The sequence below is a fragment of the Sinocyclocheilus rhinocerous genome, unplaced genomic scaffold (genome assembly GCF_001515625.1).
Source record: "Sinocyclocheilus rhinocerous isolate Xijiao unplaced genomic scaffold, SAMN03320098_v1.1 scaffold2, whole genome shotgun sequence".
Classification (NCBI taxonomy): Eukaryota; Metazoa; Chordata; class Actinopteri; order Cypriniformes; family Cyprinidae; genus Sinocyclocheilus; species Sinocyclocheilus rhinocerous.
The window spans coordinates 859,180-870,773 of NW_015655572.1; the positions used below are offsets into that span (position 1 = coordinate 859,180).

The window sequence follows — 11,594 nt, forward strand, 5'->3', positions numbered from 1 at the left end:
AAATCATTAGGATATTAAGTAAAGATCATGTTCCATGAAGATATTTTGTAAATTTCCTGCTGTAAATATATTAAAACTTAATTTTTGATTAGTAATATGCATGGCTAAGGACTTCATTTGGACAACTTTAAAGGCGATTTTCTCAATATTTAGATTTTTTTGCACCCGCAGATACCAGATTTTCAAATAGTTGTATCTCGGCCAAATATTGCCCTAACAAACCATACATCAGTGGAAAGCTTATTCAGCTTTCAGATGATGTATAAATCCCAATTTTGAAAAATTGACATTTAAGGCTGGTTTTGTGGTCCAGGGTCACTTATGGTTAGAGTTAGAATTAGGGTTTGTCTTAGGGTTACTTGCATGTAATTATGCATAATTAATTGTTGTTATTATAATAATAAGTACCAGTATAAGTACAATGTAAAGACATGTATGTACACAAAAAGTGCAATGCATCAAATGATTAATTTAAATGTTAGTACGTACTGTAGTAGTTAAAGACACTTAATATAAAGTGGGTCCAAAATAGTTTTTGTTACCCACGTCGAACAGTTTCTGCAGCTGAAAAGGCAATAGGGAAGACCAACAGTCGAAAAATACGGTGTAAACGTACAAATAAAACAGATTATTAGAGAGAGGATATTTCAGCACCTCACAAATGTGTCAGTATTGAGGGAAAAGAAGCGTCGCACCATCAGAATGATTGACAAACACACACATGCATGCCAGCAACCGTACGGACACACACTGAGTGCTCTTAAAATGACGTTCGACTTTCAGACTGTGCTCCTTTAAGATGGGCGCGCACGCATGCTGCCGTGAGAGTTTTCCATGTGTCCTTATTTCCAGCGTGTGAAGACTCACACCATAGGACAACAGATCAGTTCTACGCTCGGAAATCCTCCCCAAAGTGTCTGATCTGGTCTTCGGTCATGGAGAGGTAGGTGGCTCTCATGGTTGGAGAGTACTGTGAAAAACATCCACACAGAAGTCACAAATTGACAATACATACATCGCTAAGAACATTCAAGCAAACAAGAACCATTTTTCAAGAGTGAGATGAAAATGAACTACACTTTTTGTGTTTGGTGTGGACTACAAGTTTGCTGATGACGCCAAGGCTGGTTTTTTTAGCTAGACTGTAAGAAATTGAAAATTCTATAATTCACTCAATCTAAACCTGTATAAAGTTATTAGCTAACAAAAGGGTTTGTAAGGCATGCTAGTGGCCAGACAACACTACAATCTGACAGAAAAATGCTCTTGTAAATGCATTCTGACCTCCTACCAACAGGGGGCGTGCTCTACATAGATCATCTGTGTCTAACATACAACATATGCGGGTATGTCTATGAGGATCCATGCCAGGAGTGAAAAGGGGAAGAAAATCACCCACAAAGAATTTATTCAAACGCATGGGAAAAAACAAGAGATGAATTAAAAAGATCGGAGAACAAAGGGACTGGGACAATAATACTGTAATCATACAGCAACTTACGCGGTTTCTATATGGCTGAGAGTAAAGCTCCAAAAGGAATTTTATTTTTTGGTTAAAATAAGGAAGAAAAATAAGAACAGAAACATACAAACAGAGAAACATACGAACAGACAAAGAAAAACCGTAAAAGAAGCTATTAGCAGAAGACAGTAGAAAGCCACTGGCTATCAAAGGACAAATAGAAGTTTAAGGGTAGAAATAATCATGGCAAGAGTTTGAAGTCAGCATGAAATCAAAATTTAGCCCATTTACTCTGATTTTTGCCATCAAGCCTAATTTTTGTTATTCTTGTGCATAATTCATCTGTGCTCATCATAAGTACTAAGAAAGTACACTACTGTTTAAAAGTGGGAGTTGGGTCTTTTTTTATGTTTTTGAAAGAAGTATAAAGAGGTCAACAAGACTGCATTTATTTAATCAATAATAATAATAATAATAATATAAAGTAATATAAAATTTGAAATATTACAGTAGTGAAGAACAGTAATAGAACAGTAGTGTACATATGGCCAATTTTGATTTCATGTTGACCCTTAAAATGATTGTGAAAAAGGTTCATCTTTGGTATGAATTATTGTCATTGTATCAACATGAGTGTATGTGTGGGTCATGAGAAGTGCTTGGCCTCTGGAGCCCAACGCACCGAAGGAGGAGGAGATCCCCTCCCGATCAGAGGCACGTTCTCATAGCGCGGGTTTCCTCCAAACAGCGCAGACTGGTTCCTGTCAAAACAAGACATGAAAAGCGAAAGTGAGGGTGAGAGTTCAAGACAGAGTGAGAAAGGAAATATTTTAGAAATAATAAAGTAAGTGAACTTTATCTAAGGAATATCATTCAACATCTCCTCTCTATTACATCCAAAATTATTGAATTGCGCTGTCCCACAAAATTCAGGCACATCGATCTGAAAACAGGAAATGACAGAATATGAAAAGGAATGAATCATGTGTAAGGTTGACTCTTACCTATATTCTGACAGGGGTGCGTTGGTCAAAGCCTGTGTTGGAGGGTGCAGGCTGGTCTGGCTGCCCATGCTGCTGCTGTAGCTGCAGAAGCTGTGCATGTTGCCCTGCTGTGAATGGTGGGACGTCATTCGCCGGCTCTGAGGGTTAAACGGGTCCCCGTCATCAATGTCATCGTAATCTCTTTCTCTGTGGAAAGAAAGAGAAGCATTGTTTATACAATTATTTAAAAGTTTGGGGCCGGTAAGATTTTTCTCCTATACTAACCAAGGCTGCATTTATATTACTAAAAATACAGAACAAAGTGCAATTTACAAATATAGCACCATCAGAATTAAAACTACAAGAATTAAAGCGATAGTTGTTCCAAACAGAAGTTTCTTTCATCTGTTGAACATAAAAGACAATATTTTAAAGAATGTGGGTAACCAAACCATTTTGGCACCCACTGAATGCCATAGGATTGTTTCATACTATGGAACTGAATGGGGACCAGCGTCTGTTTGGTTTCTAACATGCTTTAAAATATCTTCTTTTATGCTCAACAGATGAAAGAAACTCTTGCGGGTTTGAAACAACTTGACGGTGTGTAAATGATAACAATTTTCATTTTTGGTTAAACAATCCATTAAAGCATTCAAGCACAACAGAGGAAAAATAAGGAGCTAAGCAAGCATGGCAGGGAGCATCAGACTAATTGAAAAAAAATTTGAAATGAAAGACTATTACAAAACTAAAGCAACTATTAGCAACTAAAGACCTGTTGACGATTTTAAGCAAATTGGTTGAAAACCCATAAATACATATCATGCATCATCGCTGCCACCAAATTGATCTGGTGTGGTTAGATCCAGTTTGGCACCATGCTATCAAATTTGACTATGAGTTATATGAAAATGGTTTCAGAAAGTAATCAAAATAAGGAGCTAAGCAAGCATGGCAGGGAGCATCAGACTAATTGAAAAAAAAATTGAAATGAAAGACTATTACAAAACTAAAGCAACTATTAGCAACTAAAGACCTGTTGACGATTTTAAGCAAATTGGTTGAAAACCCATAAATACATATCATGCATCATCGCTGCCACCAAATTGATCTGGTGTGGTTAGATCCAGTTTGGCACCATGCTATCAAATTTGACTATGAGTTATATGAAAATGGTTTCAGAAAGTAATGTAAGCATATTTGTACACTGTGTTATCTCTGGTCGTGACCACTACATGGTGCCGGCCCAAATCTCCATAGATTGCTTCAGGTTATGGTTGTAAAGACACAAGTCAAGTTTCATAATAATATGCCAGTGCATTTGTAAAATGCAGCATTTCACAACAAAATTCACAATGGCAGATGCTCAAAACAGCCAACATACTGTATGAAAACTATGTACAGCGTGACTCATCATGCCACACAGAATCTAAACAATCTCTTGAATCTTGGTCAAACTGTTCAGATTCAGAATTATTGTTAATATATGTTCAGAATTATTAGCAAACATAGCAGTTTTTCAGATCTTTTGACTAGTAGGTAGTGCTGTACCGAAACTCTGCAAGCACCCTCAGGGCAAGCTTGTAATGACAGGTACCAGGTTTCGGCATGCTTTCTTCATGCAAAGGCTTTAACAGACCTGTCTGTAATTCTCAACTGACTCCCAAAGAACTTAGTTTATGGATGTTTGATTAGAGTTAAGTGCACTATAGTCAATGTGAGTGATCTTAATGCATTCTGTGTGTGTGTGTGTGTGTACTGTACCTGTTGGCAATCTGTCGCCACGCTCTCGGGATGGCACACAGCATGACAGAGAAGGCACAGGCCGCCAGCAGAGAGAACAGACAGAGATACAGCAACCCCTCCACGCCATCATAACACACACCTATCAGAGCGTCCAGGTAGTCCTGCAAACACACACACCCCACAAGAGATTTAGATGCATTTTACTAATTGCTAAAATCTCACTAATCTCGCAGCATCACATTAGACAGAAGCAGGTGGAACATTATGTGTGCGCAGTACCTTATTGAGTCCTCGGCAGTCTAGAAGTGCAGTGAGCTGATGTAAACTGGCCTCTGAATTATTCAATAAATGCTGAATACTCAGTAAATCCCTCTGAAAAGAACCACACACAATTGCTATGAAAAAAACTATAATTAAAAAAATACACTTTAAATACAATACAATAAAATGCATTTATTCACACAGCTATTTTTACAGAAAGAAGTGAAATAGCATACTATATATTCAAATTTTTCATTACATTTTACATTCAATTTCCATTATATTACAATAAATATAATATTATAGTACATAACATTTTGTCTAATTAAAATGAATAATTTTACATTACAATAATAAGAATATAAAACAATGTGTGCTAGATTGCCGTAAAAATGTCATAAGTTATATATATATAGAGAGAGAATTTTGCACATATATATGCGAAATTAAGTCAATATTATTACGTTTAAATTCATTTTAAATATGCAATGTAAGCCATTTGGATAAAAGCATCTGCTAAATGCATAAATATAAACGATTTAATGGAAAAGGCTTTTACTACAGACTATACCGAATAGAGCACAAAGTATTAAAGTGAATGCATAAGTCTATCTCAAACTGTATAGTGCACACTCACCTCAGCTGTGGGGAACAGAGGCACTGCAAACTGCAGGAGACCTTGGATCTGGATCTGCATGGTGGTCAGTGATCTCTGGAAGACAGTCAGGGACTGCAAAACAAACTAATTCAGGATCAGTTTGTTTTGTTTAAGGGCTAACAAACACAATATCCACAGTTTACACATCACAGATTCTGTTCATCAAGAAAGGGACTCGTGTGCAGTTCCACTCTCAACCAGCAGAGAGAGAAACTGCACCATCCACAGATAAACACACCTGGTAACACTGACGGTCTCAAATCTATATAAATGACCATATCAGAAAGGAAGAAAAACTCTATTACATCCAAAATTATTGAATTGCGCTGTCCCACAAAATTCAGGCACATCGATCTGAAAACAGGAAATGACAGAATATGAAAAGGAATGAATCATGTGTAAGGTTGACTCTTACCTATATTCTGACAGGGGTGCGTTGGTCAAAGCCTGTGTTGGAGGGTGCAGGCTGGTCTGGCTGCCCATGCTGCTGCTGTAGCTGCAGAAGCTGTGCATGTTGCCCTGCTGTGAATGGTGGGACGTCATTCGCCGGCTCTGAGGGTTAAACGGGTCCCCGTCATCAATGTCATCGTAATCTCTTTCTCTGTGGAAAGAAAGAGAAGCATTGTTTATACAATTATTTAAAAGTTTGGGGCCGGTAAGATTTTTCTCCTATACTAACCAAGGCTGCATTTATATTACTAAAAATACAGAACAAAGTGCAATTTACAAATATAGCACCATCAGAATTAAAACTACAAGAATTAAAGCGATAGTTGTTCCAAACAGAAGTTTCTTTCATCTGTTGAACATAAAAGACAATATTTTAAAGAATGTGGGTAACCAAACCATTTTGGCACCCACTGAATGCCATAGGATTGTTTCATACTATGGAACTGAATGGGGACCAGCGTCTGTTTGGTTTCTAACATGCTTTAAAATATCTTCTTTTATGCTCAACAGATGAAAGAAACTCTTGCGGGTTTGAAACAACTTGACGGTGTGTAAATGATAACAATTTTCATTTTTGGTTAAACAATCCATTAAAGCATTCAAGCACAACAGAGGCAAAATAAGGAGCTAAGCAAGCATGGCAGGGAGCATCAGACTAATTGAAAAAAAAATTGAAATGAAAGACTATTACAAAACTAAAGCAACTATTAGCAACTAAAGACCTGTTGACGATTTTAAGCAAATTGGTTGAAAACCCATAAATACATATCATGCATCATCGCTGCCACCAAATTGATCTGGTGTGGTTAGATCCAGTTTGGCACCATGCTATCAAATTTGACTATGAGTTATATGAAAATGGTTTCAGAAAGTAATGTAAGCATATTTGTACACTGTTATCTCTGGTCGTGACCACTACATGGTGCCGGCCCAAATCTCCATAGATTGCTTCCATAGATAGGTTATGGTTGTAAAGACACAAGTCAAGTTTCATAATAATATGCCAGTGCATTTGTAAAATGCAGCATTTCACAACAAAATTCACAATGGCAGATGCTCAAAACAGCCAACATACTGTATGAAAACTATGTACAGCGTGACTCATCATGCCACACAGAATCTAAACAATCTCTTGAATCTTGGTCAAACTGTTCAGATTCAGAATTATTGTTAATATATGTTCAGAATTATTAGCAAACATAGCAGTTTTTCAGATCTTTTGACTAGTAGGTAGTGCTGTACCGAAACTCTGCAAGCACCCTCAGGGCAAGCTTGTAATGACAGGTACCAGGTTTCGGCATGCTTTCTTCATGCAAAGGCTTTAACAGACCTGTCTGTAATTCTCAACTGACTCCCAAAGAACTTAGTTTATGGATGTTTGATTAGAGTTAAGCGCACTATAGTCAATGTGAGTGATCTTAATGCATTCTGTGTGTGTGTGTGTGTGTACTGTACCTGTTGGCAATCTGTCGCCACGCTCTCGGGATGGCACACAGCATGACAGAGAAGGCACAGGCCGCCAGGAGAGAGAACAGACAGAGATACAGTAACCCCTCCACGCCATCATAACACACACCTATCAGAGCATCCAGGTAGTCCTGCAAACACACACACCCCACAAGAGATTTAGATGCATTTTACTAATTGCTAAAATCTCACTAATCTCGCAGCATCACATTAGACAGAAGCAGGTGGAACATTATGTGTGCGCAGTACCTTATTGAGTCCTCGGCAGTCTAGAAGTGCAGTGAGCTGATGTAAACTGGCCTCTGAATTATTCAGTAAATGCTGAATACTCAGTAAATCCCTCTGAAAAGAACCACACACAATTGCTATGAAAAAAACTATAATTAAAAAAATACACTTTAAATACAATACAATAAAATGCATTTATTCACACAGCTATTTTTACAGAAAGAAGTGAAATAGCATACTATATATTCAAATTTTTCATTACATTTTACATTCAATTTCCATTATATTACAATAAATATAATATTATAGTACATAACATTTTGTCTAATTAAAATGAATAATTTTACATTACAATAATAAGAATATAAAACAATGTGTGCTAGATTGCCGTAAAAATGTCATAAGTTATATATATATAGAGAGAGAATTTTGCACATATATATGCGAAATTAAGTCAATATTATTACGTTTAAATTCATTTTAAATATGCAATGTAAGCCATTTGGATAAAAGCATCTGCTAAATGCATAAATATAAACGATTTAATGGAAAAGGCTTTTACTACAGACTATACCGAATAGAGCACAAAGTATTAAAGTGAATGCATAAGTCTATCTCAAACTGTATAGTGCACACTCACCTCAGCTGTGGGGAACAGAGGCACTGCAAACTGCAGGAGACCTTGGATCTGGATCTGCATGGTGGTCAGTGATCTCTGGAAGACAGTCAGGGACTGCAAAACAAACTAATTCAGGATCAGTTTGTTTTGTTTAAGGGCTAACAAACACAATATCCACAGTTTACACATCACAGATTCTGTTCATCAAGAAAGGGACTCGTGTGCAGTTCCACTCTCAACCAGCAGAGAGAGAAACTGCACCATCCACAGATAAACACACCTGGTAACACTGACGGTCTCAAATCTATATAAATGACCATATCAGAAAGGAAGAAAAACATCCACAAAAATAAATTAATATAAAATTCGTAAGAAAAACAGAAACAAAAAGAAATAAATAAAAGAAAAAAAGAAAAGAAAGAAAAGAAAAACATTGTGTCTGGAGACATGGGTTTTGTTAGTATATTCTAGGGATGATATTGTTTATATTATAAATAATAATGTGATTTTTTTTAGTGATAAATATGATATCCTTATTTAATCAGGCTTTAGATGTGCTTATGGAAAACACACACACACACACACACACACACACACACACACACACACCCCCCTTGATTCTGTGATGGAATATGACCTAGGCTTTTGTTTGCAAGATTCACCAGCAAGTGGAACAGCAGATAATCAAATATAAAACCTGATTAAATTAATCCACTTTGTTTGTACAATTTTCACCCTCTTGTCTTGATTTGAGAGTGAATTAATTCACTGTGGAAATGTAGCTCTATCCCAGACCGCACATGAAAAGTGAGGTAAGAAACGGATAATGAAAAAGCAAAAAACTACTCGACTAAAACACAAAATGAGTGACAGAATGGGAGGTTTAGAGACTGTGAGTCTGAATAAACCGAGATTAGAAATTAAAGATGAGACCAAGAAAAGAACATGAGAAGGGAATATGATAAAAAAGACATCCATCTCATTACAAGAATAATGTCATGCATTAAAAATGCTGAAGATGCTCTTTACAGATTGATATTTTGTGTGTGAGAGAGATTGAGTGAGTAAAGGACATGCGACCGATCTCTTGTTTGGAACATCTTTGCTTCTCTATCTTTGTGACAACTCTATTGATCTGAGAGAGATGTCTACAGTTTCTCTGTTATAGCAAGTCAAACTGAACTGCAGCAATCTGAGATATAGGACACTGGCCTTTTACTGCCTGACCTAAAAACCCTGAGAGATGCAGTGAGACAGGAGAAGTGAGGGAGAAAGACATAGAGTCAGGAAAAGAGTAAAGGAGGTGGAGAGAGGGAGATTGAAAAGTCAGTCGCAGTAACTGATAGCTAGATTTGAGAATTGAGAACAGATTCAAAGTGGACGTTTTAAAACCTACTGAACTATGTAAAATATGTAAAGAGCATTTCAATGCAGTCTATATACAGAGAAGACAATCTCATAATGCATTGTGACGGGACAAGTAAATGAACTCATCCTAGATGGAAGATAAAGTGAGAGATTTTTTTTATTTTATTACAAATGTACTTATAATTAATAAATTAATTAAGAATAGAAAAGTATTGCTAAAAATGGTTTAATCTAATTTCAAAATGAGTATTTTACATATTTTACCCAATGTTTGTTTGTTTTATGCATGTTTATGCATAAATCCCAAATTAGTCACTTACGAGGTTTCATTTAAGTTAGGATGCTGTTAGTGAATCAATAACGTCATGAAATACAAATGATCAATTGTGAGCTTGCAGTCTGAAAAGAATGTGATGAGAAACAATAATACAAAGAAAATAAATACACATCTTTATATTGCATTGCTCTTGCTGACATACAAATATATAGCAAAATAAAAAAACTTTTACGAACCCCTTATTTTATTGAATCGATCAAAAATTGTAAATTCAGTTTAAAAAAAAATAGTTATTATACTGAACAAAATTATAAACGCAACACTTTTGTTTTTGCCCCCATTTTTCATGAGCTGAACTCAAAGATCTGAGACTTTTTCTATGTACACAAAAGGCCTATTTCTCTCAAATATTGTTCACAAATCTGTCTAAACCTGTGTTAGTGAGCACTTCTCCTTTGCCGAGATAATCCATCCACCTCACAGGTGTGGCATATCAAGATGCTGATTAGACAGCATGATTATTGCACAGGTGTGCCTTAGGCTGGCCACAATAAAAGGCAAAAACAAAAGTGTTGCATTTATAATTTTGTTCAGTGTAGCTATTTTAAGCAGTGTAATGACTCACTCAATATATATTTGACTTAAAATCTTTTTCTTTCTCTAAATTACAAAAAGAACTGTTAGAATTCAGTATCAAGTAAAATGAAAAAGATACATTATGAATTGTGAGGTTGCAGTTTGAAAGAAATGGGATGAGAAAATAATACAAAAGACAATAAATAAACATTCCCCTACTACATTGCCCTTGCTGATCTACAAACATTAAATGTAACCATCATAAACCAAGTTGTGAACAAACAACTCCTATGAACTGCTTCTTTTTAACAAATTGTTCATAAAGACTCCCTAATGGTGCAATGACTCACTTATGGTTCTTTGATAAAAAATAAACAAATAAATAAATCTTGCTTTCTCTAAAGAACTAAAATAAATCAGTATTAAGTAGGGTGACCATATTTTAGTTTTTCAAAACAAGAACAGTAGGGGGCGGGGTTCGTGGGCGGGGCTTTGCCTAACAGTATACCTAGCAAGTTTTTTTTTTTGTTTGTTTGCTTATTTTGTTTTTATAATAAATAAAAAGAAAACAAGTAGAAAGAATAGAAAAAGAATAGATAATGCATGTGTTAGAAGGTCATTATTTATAATAAATAAAGAAAATAATTAGAAAGAATAGAGAAAGAATAGAGAATGCTAGTGTTAAAACAAGTATTTAGAATAGAAATAGAATAGAGAGTGCAAATGTTAGAGGGTCAAGTTTTTTATTAAAAAAAAAAACGAGATAAAATTAGAAGTAGCATTATAATAGAGAGTGCTAGAGTTAGAGGGTCAAATGAAGATGAAAGATATGTGTTTTCAGCTGTTTCTTGAAAATATTAAAGACTCAGCTGCTTGGATTGAGTTGGGCAGGTCATTCCACCAGGAGGGAACAGTTAATGTAGAAGTCCATGAAAGTTTTATCATAGGAAGAATGCAAAATTTTTCAATACAAGCATTTCAGTCAAATGTAATTTATGCAATATTTCAAACCTTTATCCAACTTGGGAAAATCAACCCATGTCAACAGTTTAAAAGTAGCCCAATTCTGTGGAAAACACGCGGACTTGGCAACCCTGCATCCAACAAGAGCTGCAGGAGTCAGCTTTGACTGATCACAGGTCGAGAATAAGGAGAGATGACTGACAAGACCAAGCAAAAGTATTTGCTGCTCAACAGATCCTGAACTCATTGACAAATATCTGATCTTGTAAGACGTGCTCCCTTTACACAGAGTGCGTGTGATTGCGAAATCGAAAGTGAAAGTAAACAGCGCAAATGCTCATTCAAAATCAAAAATATACACCGCATCCTGAGAGCGGCTCCCTAATGCGCCAAAATACACAATATTAGAATGTTTAAAAGAGTGGACACGAAAATCGCGGGAGCGAAGCACATTTTGCAGGAGCAGGTGGCAATGGTCAGAGATTCAGCGGGAGCGAGATTAAGAAAACAGCCAAATCCCGGACATTTTGGGC

At 36.1% G+C, this 11,594-nt stretch overlaps 1 protein-coding gene across 1 annotated transcript in view; it reads right to left on the reverse strand.

Moving 5' to 3' along the window:
• Positions 1-488: 488 nt before the first annotated feature.
• Positions 489-11,594, reverse strand: part of LOC107718539 (protein tweety homolog 2-like) — a 65,300-nt gene continuing 54,194 nt past the window's right edge. Inside the window, exons 9-15 of the mRNA XM_016525636.1 lie at positions 7,899-8,003; positions 7,280-7,372; positions 4,213-4,355; positions 2,467-2,652; positions 2,145-2,223; positions 1,502-1,528; positions 489-970 (exon numbers count right to left, since the gene is read on the reverse strand). Of these exons, the coding sequence (XP_016381122.1) occupies positions 890-970; positions 1,502-1,528; positions 2,145-2,223; positions 2,467-2,652; positions 4,213-4,355; positions 7,280-7,372; positions 7,899-8,003 (714 nt within the window). The 3' untranslated portion in view covers positions 489-889. The remainder of the gene's footprint in view (positions 971-1,501; positions 1,529-2,144; positions 2,224-2,466; positions 2,653-4,212; positions 4,356-7,279; positions 7,373-7,898; positions 8,004-11,594) is intronic.